This window comes from Alosa pseudoharengus, unplaced genomic scaffold (genome assembly GCF_046254945.1).
Source record: "Alosa pseudoharengus isolate Yale_2024_CS ecotype anadromous, Long Island Sound unplaced genomic scaffold, YU_APseudo_1.1 YU_APseudo_1.1_scf_8, whole genome shotgun sequence".
NCBI lineage: Eukaryota > Metazoa > Chordata > Actinopteri > Clupeiformes > Clupeidae > Alosa > Alosa pseudoharengus.
Genome location: NW_027468870.1, coordinates 25916877 through 25934806, shown reverse-complemented (window position 1 = coordinate 25934806; position 17930 = coordinate 25916877). Strand labels below are relative to the sequence as shown.

General features: G+C 47.3%; 1 protein-coding gene across 3 annotated transcripts in view; it reads right to left on the bottom strand.

Moving 5' to 3' along the window:
• klhl13 (kelch-like family member 13) overlaps positions 1–17930 on the bottom strand; it is an 82573-nt gene that overhangs the window by 19891 nt on the left and 44752 nt on the right. For all 3 annotated transcript variants that reach the window (XM_076274081.1, XM_076274082.1, XM_076274080.1), the window contains 2 exons: positions 7892–8033; positions 1308–1440 (listed from right to left, as the gene is read on the bottom strand). In XM_076274081.1, the coding sequence (XP_076130196.1) occupies positions 1308–1440; positions 7892–8033 (275 nt within the window). The remainder of the gene's footprint in view (positions 1–1307; positions 1441–7891; positions 8034–17930) is intronic.

Sequence of the window (17930 nt, the reverse complement as noted above, 5' to 3'; positions counted from 1 at the left end):
CCTTGATTAGACCTGCTTGAATCATATATCTCTTGCTTATTCCCCCTCCCACTCCTTAACCCAGCATTTCTTTAAATCTGATATATGATCAAATGACACCACACTGTTAACAAGTTTTGGATGTAAAACTATGTATGAATGGAGAATAAAACCAATTTATCTATATCTAGCTATCTCTCCATCTGTCGCAATACAGATGCCACAATTGTGTCAGAGCAAAACTATATGCGCCAAAAATGAACAAAAAGCAGGAAGCGGTCTATATCTACTCTTCATTCAGTCTCAGTCACTGGGCCTTTTTCTCTAGGTGTGTCCCCCCCCCCCCCTCCTCCTGTCCTCTCCTGCGCCAGGGGAGACGTTTCTTTTGTATCTATTCTGTCAAAGCAACACAGTGGCTTCATTTTCTGCTCCAATGAAGACACATCAAAAACGCCAACCTTGCTGAAGCTTTCTTGTCACTTCGCCTGTACGCTCGCCTGTACGCTCGCCTGTACGCTCGCCTGCACGCTCGCCTGTACGCTCGCCTGTACGCTCGCCTGTACGCTCGCCTGTACGCTCGCCTGTACGCTCGCCCGCCCGCCCCCTCCTTCCTTTCTCGTGACCCTCTCCAAACGTTTAGTCTCTCTCTCTCCTTCTCTGCGCTCTCTCCTTCTGTCTCTCTCTCTTCATCTCTCCTCTCCATACCTGCTCCATTCCCCGTTTCTCCTATCTCCCTTCTTCCCTCTCCTCTCTCTGTCCATCTCTCCCTTCTTCCCTCCCCTCTCTCTGTCCATCTCTCCCTTCTTCCCTCTCCTCTCTCTGTCCAATTCTCCCTTCATCCCTCTCCTCTCTCTTTACACATCGTTCACTTCATGAAGACGCAACCTTCCCACTCTCCATGCGAGCACCTCCCCAGCATAAACGGCTGAAGTTATAACACTGTGTACTGTACATTCTGCTGGCGATTCGCTTGTCGCCTGTTGCTTGTCAGCTTAAAAAGTTGAAATTAACTTTCCAAAAGCGCTTCGCGACACCAGCGGCTATTCTGCCAGGCATCGCTGCAGTGCATTAACATTCTGTGTTCTCTTGCAGTCTTTATGCTTATCCAAATACTGTATTTGATAAAATAGCATACTGACGCTGGTAGGGTGCCTCAAGATTTAATGAAAGGTTCAAACCTCTATTATTTTTCCTCTCTGTCTCTTCTATTAGTCTCCCTTGCTCGCTCTTGCTCTCTCCATCCATCCAGCTCACTCTTCCAATCACACTCTTCCTCCCTCCCTCCCTCCCCTCCGTTCCTCGCTGCCTTTTCTCCCCCCGGGGCTCACCTGTAAACATGGCTTTGAAGTAGTCGCTGGAGGAGGCCATCATGGCTCTGTGCACGGGGAAGGCCTCGTCTCCATCGCCCGCCACCAGCGTCACGTCGCACAGCAGCCCCTCTATCCTCAGCTGGTCAAAGCCCTGTTGGAGGGATGGAGATGGAAAAAGAGGAGGAAGGACAGAGAGGAGGAGTAGGGAGAGAAAGAGGAGTAGAGAGAGAAACAGAAAGGAGGGTAAACCAAAAGGGAGTGGGGGGGGAGGGGGGGGAAGAGGGGGATAAAAGAGGTGACCTTGAGTTTTTAACCCAAATGAAATGTTCAGAACATAATCTTCCTTTAAAGCACATTACTAAGGACAGCTTCTCTGAACCACCGACACACACTCACACACATTGACACACACACACACACACACATACACACATGAGGAACTCTGTGGGTGCACTACGCGGACAAGGAGTATCCGCCAATACTGCAAGAGAACAAAACAGTAAAAAGCTGCAGAGAGAGAAAGAGAGAGGCCTGGCAGATTCCACAGGCTTAAGCTGAACTGACATTCATTTCCGTAATGGTTTTAATGAGTGCAAAAAGAAAAGACAGGAGCAGTGAGAAAGACAAAAGAAAGAGAGAGAGAGAACGTTATCTTGGAATTGGGCAGGCTAAAAGGGAGCAGATAGCCGGAGCCAGAGCCATTATCTATGCACAGCTCCAGATAGCTTGAGTGACAGCCAAGGGTGAAGTCTCCTCTGGCCTGGAGATGCTGTCGCTGCACTTAAGCAGGGGTCTGCCGTGGTGGGGGCAATTTAAAACCCTCCACACCCACCTCGAAAGGCTTGCGCTCCCCCACCCCACGCCACCCCGTTCTGGGGCAAATGAGTCACGCAATTTTACCTTGACACATTTTTATTTGCTTTGCCCTTTCTTTGAAATTCATCAGCTGAAGTCCAAAACCCAGAGACAGAGATAGAGATAGAGATAGAGATAGAGATAGAGAGAGAGAGAGAGAGAGAGAGAGAGAGAGAGAGAGAGAGAGAGAGAGAAAGAAAAAGAAAAAGAGAGAGAAAGAAAATGAGAGAGAGAGAGGTTTATTCATTCTGGTGTAACCATGCTATCCTCACTGCTCACTATGGGATTACGCAAAACCCACTTCCAGAAAATAATAGCCCACAACAAAAATATATAAATAAATGATGAAACATTAAAAAAAACAGAGGTTGGGGAGTTAAGTAGGCCAAGTGCAATCTGTCAGTGGCGCTCGGGAACATTGAGTGAGGAGCGCGACAGGAGACGAGAGACACCACAGCAGGGCTGGGCCAGGGGACCAAAAAGGGAATAATAACAACGCATCTGGGATTTCTGCGTCATGGCTGTGTATGTGTGAGCCGGTAGGAGGTGGACGCCAAGAGAAATAAAGTCAAGTCATACGGAGAAGAGTGATATAGGCCTTCACTGGCACACTACAGTCTTTTAAAGCAGCGTTGCATGCTGGGTCCCTTATGCCCTGTGGTGTACAGCATCTCTAGCAGGAGAGCCGCGTCAAAGTTACCACCCGCACAGACAAGCCCCCTGGACACAGCCTCCGAGGACGCAGGTCTAGACACGGGGGCCACTGGCCTTCACGCTGCTGCCTCCTCCCAGAATACAAAGCACGGGGCGGGGGGAGGGCTGGGCTGGACTGGGACGTGTGGGCAGACTGAGCAGCGGTGTGAAGCCGTCCTGCAGTATCCCTGTCCGACACTCAACCCTCTCATGGAGCCCAGAATATAAAAAACACAGGGCAGAGGTGGTGTGGGGGGGGGGGGGGGGTCAGCCGGGCGGGGGTAGGGCTGGGCTGGACTGGGACGTGTGGGCAGACTGAGCAGCAGTGTGAAGCCGTGGCGTGGCCAGACACTGCAGTATCCCTCTCCTGGAGCACGGGGCGCTGGTGGGGAGGGGGACGCGGGCAAGGACACCAGAGAAACGGATGACCTACTTCACTACTTGGTCATCTGGGAAAACAAAGCGAAACTAGAAAAATAAACAATAAAAGTACAAACCAATGACTTAATATTGCTGTATATACGAATCCATAAAGCGAGAGGTTAGCATGCCATTTGCTGAGTGTAATGAGTTAAAAAGAAATGGGGCCAGTTTTGGTAGCATCCATTTTAGATTGGTGGTTTAATAACCCCCCTCTCTCATATGCCATGGACACACTGCTTATGCAGCAGTAGTGTCATGCTGCAGTTCAATTTAAATTGCTCACATGAGCGCAGGCACACAGACACACACACAGACACACACCAGAGTTGAATGACAAACCTCTTGACAACTGTCTGGGAGCCTCCAGTCAATTAATTTCCAATTACTTTTAATACCAAAGAACTATTCAGCATCATTTAATGCATTTAATGTGAGTGTATGTGTGTCACAGAATCAGCATGAAAACAGCTTTAAGTGCATGCATTTGTGTGTGTGTGTGTGTGTGTGTGTGTGTGAGAGAGAGAGGGGCCGAGATACAGAGAGGGAAAGGGAATCAGCATCACAAAAAGCTCTGAATGCACATATTAGTGTGTGTGTGTGTGTGTGTGTGTGTGTGTGTGTGTGTGTGTGTGTGTGAGAGAAAGAGAGGAAGAGATAGAGAGACAGCGCGACAGCGAGAGCAGAGGAAAATTGAACTTTTGCGTTCCGGCGAGCGGTCCTCAGGGAAATGTGTGTGCTTGTGTATGAGAGCGCTCTGAAGAAACCGTAGGCAGTGGCCAGCTAGGTGGCGGCCCACACCGAACCAGCCACCGCGTGTTCACCTCAGGCCAATTAAGCAGCAGTGGCCGGCTAAGCTGATATTTACAGTAAAACCTGTGTACGTGTGTGTGAGTGTGTGCGTGTGTGAATGTGCGCGTGTGGTCATGCTGATGCACACCTGTGTGTACGTACAGGTGCGGCAGCATTATCCAATCATTAGATGCCTACTTTGGTCAAGCCATTTCAGCAAGTTCTGGTGTTTTCCGAGAGGCACAGTCCGTAAGTGGTAATGAACTGGATAGCAGTCATCACAAGTCAAATCAGAAGCCTGCTCACTCTCTGGCCATTGACAGAAGCTTCCGGATGGTCAGGAAGCTTCAGACTTGGGCAAGTTCAAGCTTGGGCAAACTACAATAGCACCATTTGAATAACAAAGCTGGCCTCTTGCCTGCAGTGTTGCAATTAGCTACCTGTGGTGGCTTTTATGATATTTTAATAATTGACAGAGGAGAGGGACCTGTATGTAGTTATGAATGGCCGGTGGCTGGAGTGATGAATTCAAAGTGGAGAAATAATAATGAGTTTCCTCCGTGTTTAACAAAGGACACCTTGTACTATCGTTAAGCAGTAACACTGTGCCCCTCACTCTAAGGTGTGTGTACATGTGAAGATGCTGACATCTTCCCTGTTTTAGGACACTGTTTTTAATTCAATGCACTTTTGCACATGTTCCTGTCAACATGTTAGCTGTTGTCTGCAGGTGTTGGTAATTAATTGTTAAATGAGTTAATTGGGCCACACCCATTTTGGTGCTCTTTAAAAGGGCCAGGGTGTTGGTGTGTGAGACCGATTGAGATGTGCAAGTTGATATGTAACGTCCATTTTAAAACAGTTTGTTACATTAAAAAAGACAAACAAATATCTGGACAGTGTTTAATCTTTTAAAAAAACAAGATGAAGGACATCTTTTTCACAGTACACATATAGTCCTTTTGTTAAGGACAGGACGATGTTGTAACAACATGTCGGTGTCTGTGTGTAGACGGTAGTTGTGTAAAGTTAGAGGTGTATGTGTGTGGCTGTGAGACCACAGTGATGTACTGAATGCTGAAATGGTACTGGAGGTTACTACAGGTCCACTCACTCTTGCAGATGCTGAAATTACATTTCAAACACCATTGGCAGACAAGTAGCCAAAAGCTGCCCTTTCATCAGGATACACTATGTGTGTGTGTGTGTGTGTGTGTGTGTGTGTGTGTGTGTGTGTGTGTGTGTGTGTGTGTGTATATTCATGTATGCAATGTGTGTTGTCTGTAGGCATGTCCTACTGGGACTGCGTTCAAGAGCATGCTCAATGATGTGTTAGAAACAGAGGGAGGGAGAGAGGGAGGGAGGGAGGGAGAGATAGAGAGAGGAGAGAGAGAGGGCAAGACAAAAGGAAAGCGACAGACGGACAGAACACAGGAGAGGTAAATCATCAATGAACGGTGTCCTCCAAAAGCCCCCCAAATCTACCCCTGTCACTATCTGTGTGTTTGTGTGTGTTAGTGAGTGAGTGAGTGTGTGTGTGTGTGTGTGTGTGTGCGTGCGTGCATGTGTGTAAGTCATCGAGCCATTCCACCAGGTGCTCACTGACAGCTGTCAATGTGAGTGCGTCAATCGATTGTGCCCTCTCGCAGTGACAACACAAATCAGTCAGTGTCTATGGCCTGAGCTCGTCATGTGACACTCCCCATACGGAACGTGCTCGCTCACATGCACGCACACACACAAAGCTTCCTGAGAGGCCTGAGGCCACATGCTGATCTGTATCCGACCGAACACCCCATACTCAACCACATGCACACCATCTCACACACACACGCAAACGTCCTGGAAATGCTCAGGGCAGTGACTGACCGCTAACCTTGTACACTTGTACATTCCTGTAACAAAACTCCTGCCTATCTAACACTATAGTAACACACACACACACACACACACACACACACACACACAGAGTACAAGTGCAGCCAAACAAAAATAATGCCAAGAAGGCGAAATGAAAGGCACATACTTGCCAAGTAAATCTTCAGCCAGGTGCACTCTTTTCCCATCATACACTCCCACACACACACACAGTCACGGACAGGTGTGCCTGTGTGTGTGTGTGTGTGTGTGTGTGTGTGTGTGTGTGTGACTCTGCCCAGGCTGCCTCCTCTGATGAGGACAGCAGCTCGTCATGCCAGCCCTCAGCGTGGGGCCCACGCTGCTCTGCTTGGCATCAACGACCTTTAACGACCTTCAGACCCATGGCATGGCTCCTGGCCGCCCATCTAGCCGGCCGGCCGGCAAGCCGAGACAGGGAGGCCCAGAGGCTAGTTAGCATACCACGCAAAGCAGCCTTCTGCCAGACGTTTAACCAATCCTCCTCGGACACCGGACCGAGCGGAGGAGGCTGACAGTGACTTTTCAGTCAGTTCAGTTTTACAAGACATGTAGACAACCTTGAGGGAACGTTGCGCTAACAGTATGCTGACCTCTACCTGACATTGCAGTGGGAGGAATTTGGCCTGGTTAGTCTGGTCTTTACATCTCTGCTGGGTTTTTGGAAGAGAATGTAGGACAGTGCAAGTCACACACACTATACATGCGCACACACACACACACACGCGCATGCGTGCGCACATACACACGGTCACATGGTTGGGGATGTTACGAGTGAAAATATCTTGAGGGAGATGTATAAAAGAGAGGGAATTTCTCCCCTTCTTAAACAGCTCTCTAAACCCATTTTTAGCGCGACATGTTTTTCAGAAGAGATATGATTCTCAGTGTGTGCCCACTACCCCCACCACACCCCACCCCCCGAAACTTCCCAGAGTGCAACACCGCAGACCTTTTTAAAAAGTCATCATGGAATCTCAAGGACGTCCGGGCGGGAGGCCGGGTGGCAAACGGCCAATTAGAAGCCGGGATAAATGTCACGTCTGTCATAAAGCCGCCATGACGCCCTCTATCACGCCTTGTTCTGCCGCCGCTCTGACAGTGTTATGATAACGAGAAACCAATATTCCCGTTTTAAAAGACGAGTCCGCTCGCCAGACTCTTTGCTGCATAGCAGAGCGGCACTGCTCGCTGCTCCGGGAGGCAGGTGCAGAACTCGGCCTGGGAGAAGGAAATGACTTTCCCCTTTACCCATAATGCACTCATTCTTATTTCTTTACACGCAGTGTAGGAAGTAAAGAGACGAGAGAGTTCTCCCTCATCCATCTCAGGGGTAATTATTTGTCTTTCGGGCTTTTCTTACTCCCGATACTGAAGCACTTCATGTAACAACTCATTCTTTTTTTGCTTTGTCTTCAAATTCTTTGCTCTTCCTCTCTCTGCTTTTTTCTCTCTTTCTCTTTTTCTGTCTTTTATCTCTTTCTTTTTTATTTTCTCCCTGACTCCCTTTGGCGTGAAGTGCAAAAACACAGAGGACCTTTGAACAGCAGCCTTCTTCGCCTCCAACTCCATGACCGTCGGCGGAAAGGTCGCCATGACAGCGAGAGCCTCCTGGATGTTCCACGTCAGAAGCAGAGCATGCTGAGAAAGCGGCTGATGTCACAGCAGGAATAGAGATCACAAAAAAAGCTCTCTTTCTGTACAGTGTGCGTGCGTGCGTGCGTGTCCGTATCCAGTTATGGAATGTGTAAGTCATCCTCACTTCTGTGTTTCATGAGTAGTGGATATTCATTTTAGCAACAAAAACTCCTTTTACCTCACAAAGAAAACTCTTATGTAGTGAGTGCTTTAAATGCGTAAACAAAATGTCTTACTCCCAAAGCCACACACACACACACACACACGACACACACACACACACACACACACACACACGACACACACACCTGTAGGACGACGGAGCTGTGCGTGTTGCTGGTGAAAAAGCGTGTGTTGCCTGTCTTGGACGCCTGCAGATGGGCGGATATGCCCATGTCACCACAGCCCAGAGACACCTTCATGTGAGGGTCATCATCCTCCACGAGGGATCTAAGAAAGACACAGAAAGACACATTAGAATCAGTCTGCTAACACCGAGCCCATTACGGCCTACACAATGGGAGTTACACGGAGGAGCAACACAGAACTACACTCACACATAGATACATACAATATACACCTTCAAATCAAACAAAGAATGAAAACACTCAACTTTCTACAAAACACCCACCTCCAAAACTCATTTCATCTATGCCAGAAGACTAAAACTCCACCATTTCATTAATCATGCTAACATTAACACACACACATCTAACACCATGAAGACTCTAAATGAAAATCCTGAAATGTTATGGCTAGTGCTGGGCTGTGGTAGCCCCAGGGAGAATCTGTCTTGTGTCAGAGGTGCCATCTCCAGCCTTCTTCCCAGAGCCTCCATCCCACCCATGCGTTCTCACCCTCCCCCACTGTTAGGTGATACTGCCAGGCCCCTCAGGATCCCCCACCCACCCATCCTCCCAGCCTAATCACAAAAGGAGCCATTATCATCTCCAGAGCAGGAAATATCTGCCTCTGACCGGCACATGGCCGCACCTATACAGGAGCGGTCAGGGACCGGGAGAAAAAGGGAGACAGAAAATCGGCTGATGGGGCTTTCTCCGCTCAGCCCACAAAGCCTCTTGTGATTTCATATTTTGGGCTACTCATCAGAGCTGTGTTAAATCGGACATGTCCTTTGGTTGCCCTTCGTCTCTAATAACTACACTAGGCCTAATAGCTCTAAATACACAAAACAAACATGGATAGGACAAATGAAAATGATTTTCAAAATCCAGATTTTAATTAGTGTACGACAATCAGCAACTATTTTTGTTTATCCAAGATTATATGAAACATGATTATGGGAAACATAATGGCATTTAATTTCATTGCACTGCTGATTCATTTTGTCTACAATCAGAGCAATTGTACCCAAGAGTTGTTGGATTTCGGCTCAACCAGTTCAGTTTGCGGGCCCTCTATTATTCTTTGGCTAGAATCGTCTACTGAGCCGAATTCAATTGCTCATAACCTTGTGAATGTTACCATCGGTCTCATTAAGAGGTAATGGTAATTAAGTCAAGGCAACCGGAAATCATTTCTGGGTTTTCTGGGCTATTCCATAATAACCTTAATGACGATTGTACTTCAAGCGGACTGGCTGGGAACAGCTCGGTTCGGTGCTTTTTTCTTCCTTTTTAAACCGAGGGTCACTAAAACCTTTCCCTTCGTTAAAGACTTATCAGCCCTGTCACTTGAATGGATTAGGCTGCTGCACACCCCAAACACAATGGGCTGAGTGGTAATGAGATGGGACTTACGACCGCGCTGTGCCTTTACAGCACATTCTTATTGCAGCCTCTTAACTATTTATTATGATAAATACAATGATGGATGGGTGAAGGCTCAATAGGGATGAAACTCTTGGCACAGAAACACATCTCCACCTAACAAGAGAGATGGTGGATCTCTTCATTCATTTACATCTCTATTCGGGGTGGCCAGTCAAAACTGGACTCGTGGACCCACTGGATGGCATCTAAGCAGTTGATCGCCCAGGGGAGCCACATGTAGCTTACATTTTAACACAGATCTCAGGAGTCTATGAAATCAGTGTGAAGACAAAATGTGCCCATCTGAGGGATGTAAAATGACTATGCCCATTATGCCACCTGAGGGATGTAAAATGACTATGCCGTGTTAAGACAGGGAGAAACGTTCACTTCTCCACTAGGTTTCCCACCAGAGCGGGAAGAAGTGCTAGTGCGGCTCATTTTTTTAAACTAATAAGGAGAAGTGCTTCTGCTGGCTCATGCAGAGTCGTAGCAGCTTTCGGGGTCGGTGAGCCACAGGAGTTTAGGACCCAGGGTGGGGAAGCGAGGTACAGTAGGTGCCCAGAGAGTGGCGTGGCTCTTTAATGGGTAATGAGAGAGTCATGTTTACCAGGGATGAGGATGCTTTTCTGCACCCACCCCGCATTGCTCAGCCCATCCATTTGCATCAGATAATCATTAAACGCTTTTGTACTTCAAAGGAGCGCATTTGTAGAAATCCAGACAAAGACTGATATTGAAAGCCTGCAATAATAACTTGAAAAAGAAGTAGAGGGGGCGCATTCTGAAGGGAATGACTAAACACAAAAAAATGGTGTTGTCTGGGTTTCAGGATGCATAGGGATAGGGCCTACTTTGCTAAAGCAAATCAGAAATTCAACCCATAACAAAAGGTTCAGGAAATAAAGGTTCAGAACAAAAACACCAAAACAAAAACAAGCACAAAGAAGCATTAAAACTAAACTGTGGGGGGTATTAGGTGACATTCTAAGTCAGTGAACAAATAAAAACACCAGCCAATCAATTTTTACTCAACAGCACTATTAGAGTAAGAGCAGAGGACACATTACCACCCTGATACCGCCCCCCCCCCCCCCCATCCCTCCCAGACCCACCCGTTCTCATATACGTCCGACAGGTAAAAACGTTGCAGGCCGCTGGAAACTGTTGATTGATTAGGATTTGTGTTGCAGGTTTTATGTCTTCCTTATTAAAAATCGATGGAAGCTGATAATTTATGTTCTCCTCATTTAATTAAATTTCACTTGCTAGCAGAGTATCCTGTGGTGCGCGAACACACCCAGACAGATGAAACAAAAACAAGAACCTGAAGGAAAATAAAAAACAAATAAATACAAGCAGGTTCACGATGACTAATAGAATAGACACAACACAAGGCCTAAAAACACGCACACATCCTGCAGCGCACACCAACACAAACACCATACAGCACAAGCACAACATGAACACCAAACTGGCACAACCTCAACAAGCCTACGAATACATCACACAACAACACCAACGTTGCAAGACACCAGCACATTACAACCAATGCGTTTGCCGATGTTTGATGTGTGACACAGGATTAATAACGGTAATCCACTGTGCTCTTGCCAGCAGGCCCCCACAAGCTCCATTGGAATGGCCTGTGAACATTTTTTCTGGGGGTGCGGGATGGCTCAACGATGTCTCTGAATGAGCTTTTGATGAGCACGCCAATCATGTGATTTCAAACGTTTGGACGCAGCGCAGGCGCCCGAGCTGATGCTCTGATGAAAGGGAGCAGGTCATCTAATCAGCTCAAGGGCGACTCAGATGGAGGCCAACATTCGCCACAGATGAGGAGCTTGTCAGGGATCTGAGATCACCAAATAAACAAATAAATAAACAAACAAACTAACAAACTAACTAAATAAAAATTGATATACTAAAATAACAACAACACTGGAGCAGAGTCCCAAGGCTCAAATGGCTTCCTCTGACAGATCTTTATTATGTCCTCCATGCTGGCTCAAAGGGTTGGATGAGTGTCGCTTGAAAGCGACAGCCATGTGGCAAACGAGCTATAAAAAAAGAAGAACAGCAACAAAAACAAAATGTCCAGCCAACTGCCTAGGGGCTGTGAAGCGTTCCACTGAACAGGTTTGTTGGCCGACATCAAAAACACATCAGGAAAACAATTTTACTTTCTTTGTTTTGTTCTTTCATTTTGGGAGAAAGACAAAAGATGAAAAAAAATAATCACCTGGTTAACAAGCCAAAAATACTGCGATGCAATCAGACCTCTGGCTAGTTTCCCAAAAGCTTTGTAGTGTTCCTACCATGACGATACAGTATAGTCTTGCATTCCCTTTTCTCTTGGCTGCAGTGGTAGCAGCGCTGCAACAAAGTTTGACAACCTGATCTCTGTATAGAAAGGATAAGTCGGCTTGCCTTTCCATACCAACAACAAAAAAACAAACTAACTTTCGACGACTAATAAGTTTAGTGTGGAAGGACTCTTTGAAGGTGAGGCAGACAGCTGACAATCGACCAGCACTTGGAGACACTTGGGACCGTTCTGGTGTCCTTGCAGAGGACCTTGGCCCATCCGTTCCAATCGAGCCAGCAGGAGCCTAGAGGGACCAGGGAGAGGAAGCCAAACACGAGCCCTGGGAAGGCAGCGCCGCACTGCACTGCACTGCACTGCACTGCACTGCACTGCACTGCCCAGCACAGCACAGCACTGCACTGCACTGCACTGCCCAGCGGGGGCTGGAAGCCATGGGGACTGATGGAGGTGGGAGATCTGGGGGTGGGGGGCTGGACGGCCACAAGTCACATGACACACGACACGACACGACACAGGAAGCTGTTTGGTGCATTTACCCCGTCAGGTGGTAAGTCGGAGAGGCAGCGAGGAGAGAGTGGGTTGTCCACACCACAAAGGAGTGTTGGTGGCTGCCGAAATGAACACACACACACAAAGAAAAAAAGAACAGCACGCAACCTGAGCAAAAGTGCCTTCTTTCACCAAACAGACAAACAAACACACAAACAAAATGGTACAAACATTCAAACACATGTAAAGAGCATAATGCATAACAGAACACACCGGACTGACATCACAAAATGCAGAGGCATAACAACAGATAAAGACACTCACCACATAGACAGACATACACACTCAAGACAGTTACATATATGGAGAAAAATGACCAGATATAGTAATTGCAAAAAGTGTGCATACACAGACTGACACAAATATAGACATTATGTTCTCACAGACCAAATATCATTTGCCAAATATCAATTGCCGACAGATACGCTCGCATAGAGTTCACAGTCGCACACACACTTGAATTCTCAGACTTAAAGTGCACTAAAAATCATTAGCCACAACTTTGTGGGCACAAGTGACACAGTGACGCCACCCTCTCTTTGAAGAAAAGAAAGGTTTTCTATTTTTGCCCTCTCCTCCCAGCCAGAGACAAAGAGAGACTCCTCTCCATTTAAAGAAAGGAAACGGCACAGCATTTTGCCTTTGAAAAATGCCTGGGAACAATTAATTCAATTGCTTAAATTGGATGTGGGGGTGGGTGGGGGGGTTGTAGCAGAGTGTGTGTGTGTGTGTGTGTGTGTGTGTGTGTGTGTGTGTGTGTGCGTGTGTGTGCGTGTGTGTTTGATTTGTCTTAATTGCTTTTGTAAACTGGATGATGATGATAATGAAAACCTAGCGCCTTAGCGGTGGTGCGCGCTCCATCAGTGGCCCCTTTGCCAGTCTAGTGCCCACTGCCCGCCCTGTCTGCTGTGGTTGAGGGGAAGGGATGGGGTGAATTAGGGGCCTGTGGTTTACTATAAATGCGGGAAGATAACCAATGAGGGGGTAAAAGTTCAAAAGAGGAGCAACAGCTCAACACTGCTAAATTATGAAGAAAGTATTAACCCAAAATAATGTGTGTGTGTGTGTGTGTGTGTGTGTGTGTGTGACCATGCTGAACAACTGCTGTTTGATGCTGAAGTCCTTTCAGGGGTGGGGGAGGAGTGGGAGGGATGTGGCTTAATTCATTTTTTAAGGCGTGTGAATAATTGAGGAGATACACTTAGAACACGTTTAAAAAGGCATTTAAAACACTCCCAGTGGCAATTCCAAGGCAAAAAAAGCACTTACAGGACAGGATACAAGCCACAGGACAGATACAAGCCACAAAACAACCCTGCCCAAAAGAAACGCCCACCTATGTGCCCTCAGAGCCTCAAAAAGGCTGGGTTCTTTGTGAAACTCTGGACCAGTTCGGACACAGATTTGTTACTAAGTAAAGCGGTAAGCAAAAATGAACAAAAAACAGCCAACTCCGTTATAGATGGCTGTTGTCTTCCTGGAGTGTTATTTGCACCAAGCTCCACTTCTCTACCCAGGACTTCCTCCAGGTCTTTGCCAGTCTAAGCTGGAGGTCAGTGAGGAGAGGCACAATCTGAAGCACACATCCTGATGCAGCTTTTTTTTTTTTTACATGCAAGATGTGCTCACTAAAGGACAGAAGTAAGGTCCTTTCTGGACAACCCCCATTCCCCCTCAGAAAAACAAACAACAAAACCCTTGAAAGGACAAAGGTGGAGGCCATTTTAGACCTTGAAATTCAGAGCTGAGCTTACTTTGTGTGTTCACCAATATAGCTACTCCAGATGGTGATTCATACAGCACTGACCCAAAATGGCTGTTGTGGGCAAATCCTGGAGTGCTGTGTTCTGTTTGTCAGAATAGATATTTGTGAAACTGCATTATATAGGCTAGGCTATGCAGTCGGGAGAATGAAAGAATGGGCTATTTCTTTCCATGTTTACTAATTTACAGGCCATTAGAGTCTGTCCAGGACGTGTACCGTTATCTAGCCAATCAGATCAGAGCGCTGCATGGTTGGAACAAATCGAGCCAGAATCTCTGCACGCTACTGACCTACAAACTCAAGGGGTCATCCGGAGTTGTTCAGTTGTTGTTTGCTCTGACTCATGTGGTTGTACAACTCAAAATGAACGATTTTTGGCATGAGTCATCAAATAAAGTTAACAACAAAAAAATCAAAATTTGTGAATAAACGCTGAAGTCTGAACAGCATTCAGTCCTTATCCTGCAGTGCAATAGCAGCATAGGCTCTTTGAAATAATCACTTTATTGCACATCAATTGTACACTCTTGGGTGAGGATGACAGCTGGTAATGAAAGTGTGGGCATTTTGCTCTTAGTTGGTTCTCTCTTTCTCTCTCTCTACATAAAATCAAGTCATAATTGTAAAAGGCCAAACTTATCATGGTCATTCTAAAATAAACTCAGGTGGAAATACTTTTCTGGGTCAGATGTACCACTCCTTCCTGATGGGTCCCTCCATTACGCGCCACACCCTAACACAGCCATAAAAAGCATGGCAGCACAATGTGTGTATGCGTGTCCGTGTGTGATAGAGCTCAGGCCACCGCCTGTCTGCTCGACCACAAACAACGCCCATTTATCTGTTCGTCTGTCCATCAGACTGTACCCATCCCTGTTCAGAGGACTATAAAACACCTCAATCACACAGCAGGACCTTGTCTCTGCTGTGGACAGACGCGGAAATGGATGGCCGGGACAGGGGCGGGACGTCTCCGTCTCCTGCATCTAATAAAAGCCGCAGACGGGACGATGGCTGCCGGACCCCCGTCATAAAACTGCCCAATCAGAGCAAGTGGGTAGTCTGCACGTGGGTGAGGTGGAGGTGGGAGGAGGACGGTGGGTTGAGGAAAGCAACACGGGGTCAGAGGACAGAGAGGGGGACATCAGAGTGGGAGAGGAGAGGAGAAGAGGAAAGATGGCAGAGGAACAACAGAAAGAGAGAAAAATAAACAAAGACTCTAGATAACTTCAAGAGATCAAAATGGAAAGATCAAAATGGAAAGGAAAGTATATGAGTGAGAGAGTTGACAACAACGAGACAACAAAGAGAGAGAGAGAGAGAGAGAGAGAGAGAGAGAGAGAGAGAGAGAGAGAGGGAGCAACAGAGACAGTAAATTAAGGAGTCAGACAGACAGAAACAGACAAAGAGGGACAGAGACAGACAGACACACAGAGGTATAGATATAACCTAGAGACAGACAGAGACACAGAGTTATGGACATAACCTGGAGGGAGAGAGAGAGAGAGAGAGAGAGAGAGAGAGAGAGAGAGAGAGAGAGAGAGAGAGTGACAGAGACACAGAGTTATAGATATAACCTGGAGGCAGAGAGTGAGGAGAGTGAAGGAGACACAGAGACAGACGCCAAGAGAGGCAGATGGACAGAGGCAGACCTACAGCCTCAGCCAGGCAAAGAGAGAGAGGGAGAGACAGAGAGAGAGAAGGATGGAGAGAGAAACACAGAGGACGAGTGTGTCATGGTCCCCTGGCGGCCTCGCTCACGACGGTGGGCGCATGGCTAACGCACTGGCCCAGCTTCAGCGGTGCCGGCTGGGCGTCCAGCCTCGCACAACTCCCCCACCCACTCCAGCACGACAACACACACTCTGTAGCAACATGGTGCCAATTTGTAATAGTCGGTCGCTCTCTGCTCATAAAGGTCACGGAAGGAGAGAGGGAGAGAGAGAGAGCACGAGAGAGGGAGAGAAGGAATAGAGAGAGAGAGAGAGAGAGAGAGAGGCAGACAGAGGGAAGAGCTCAGGACAGTGCCATCCGGTCCAGTGTGGAATTAGCATAATATATTTGGTTAATAATTCATCCTAATAAAGCATGGAGCGGAGCAGGTAGAGGGTCAGAGGGAACAGCTGGCCACTGATCTCACACTGGCCACAGCTTCTGTTGCCTGACACCAGTAAACAACCAAGCAAATAAACAAAACAAATACGTCCATAAATAAGTGCAAAAACTGCATTGTATCCACTTGGCGACTGACCTTAACACATTTCCCCCCACTTTCATCCTTCACTGTTCCTTTCAACTTCACTGGGCCTAAGCCTGGCCTTCTAATTAGCCCTGTAGCCCTCATGCACATAAACATTATTCACACACACACACACACACACACACACAGAAAAAGAGTGAGAGAGAAAGGGGAACAAGCGGCGGAAGCGAAAGAAATTCATAAAAGGAAGCTGCATTTGGTTTGCCTTGCTCAGAGTTTTAATCTTCCTTGGCGGGTGGGAAGGGGCCTGGACTGGCCTAGGAGGGTGATTTGTCTAGATGCTGATCAAACAGCAGCCGTCTCCAGAGGGAAGCAGAGGCAGGGAAAAAGAAGAGGAAAAAAGGGGGGAAAGAGAGAAAAAAAGAAAAGTAGAGACTAGAGAGACATGGTGGAGATCACTGGACTGGAAATGCTTCCACCTCTCTGGATAGCTTCTCTAAATGGAGCTGCATGCACATGCACACACTCACGCGCAGTACGTGCACTGTGTTGTAGTTAAAAGGTAAAAGTGTAAGTTATGTGACGAGGGTACAGACGGAGATGGCAAATGTGAGTGCAATGTCAGCAAGGCTACATGTCTTTAGGGCCCTATAATCCACATAAAAAGACCAATCATACTACCTTATTACTCCCCTGCTCTCTCAGACTCAGAATTGAGAGATGGAGAGAGAGAGAGAGAGAGATGGGGAGAGATGGAGAGAGATGGGGAGAGAGAGAGATGGGGAGAGAGAGAGATGGGGGGAGAGAGAGAGAGAAAGAAAGAAAAGGTAAAGCTACCCTCCAGTTATCCATCTAGCCTTAAAATATGAGTCACTACATCACAGTGCAAATGCGCTTACAGACACACAAACACAAAGACACACACACACACACAGATCATGTGCGTGTACACACACACACACACACACACACACACACACACACACCCTGCAGCTAAAAAAGCCCTGTGTATTATCGACAGATTTGGCTTTTTATAATTTAAAGCTCAGGAAGAAAGCGATGCAAATGCTGGAGAGTTTTAGGTCTTTTTTCCCCCTCTGCGCTTAGCTGCGTCTGCGCTTCTCATACCTCTCAACGCAACGGCAATGAACCTGAGGCTGTGCAACAAGGCTTAGGCGGATGAGAGGAGGAGAGAGAGAGAGACAGAGAGGGAGAAACAGAGAGAGAGAGAGAGAGAGAGAGAGAGAGAGAGAGACAGAGAGAGAGAGAAAGAAAATAGAGACAGCAGGAAAAGCAGAGAGAGGCAAAGCATGAACACACAGCTCTGGGAGTGTGGAGCAGTGTTCGTGAAACAACAGGATTTCCTCCCACAACACACACACACACACACACAGCCATGAGGCGGCCCACTTGCCCGTTAATGCTCGTTAAGAACAGTCACACACCTGTGCGCTGCACTGATAAACGTGTTAGTTTTTGAGGCGTGGAGCGAAGCTCCATTTAGCACACAATATTTCAGGGGCATGCATTCAAATCCACACTCCTCCTCCTCCCCCGAAACACACACACACACACACACACACACACACACTTCTCTGACACCAAGACTCTTTCCGCCATCTGTCTCATATGACTGAAAGAGAACAAGAGCAATGAGTGTCACCCGGTCGCTGCACTGTGACATGGAAGTGAAGTGTCAACACCGATGGCATTTAGGCCCCTGGTGACC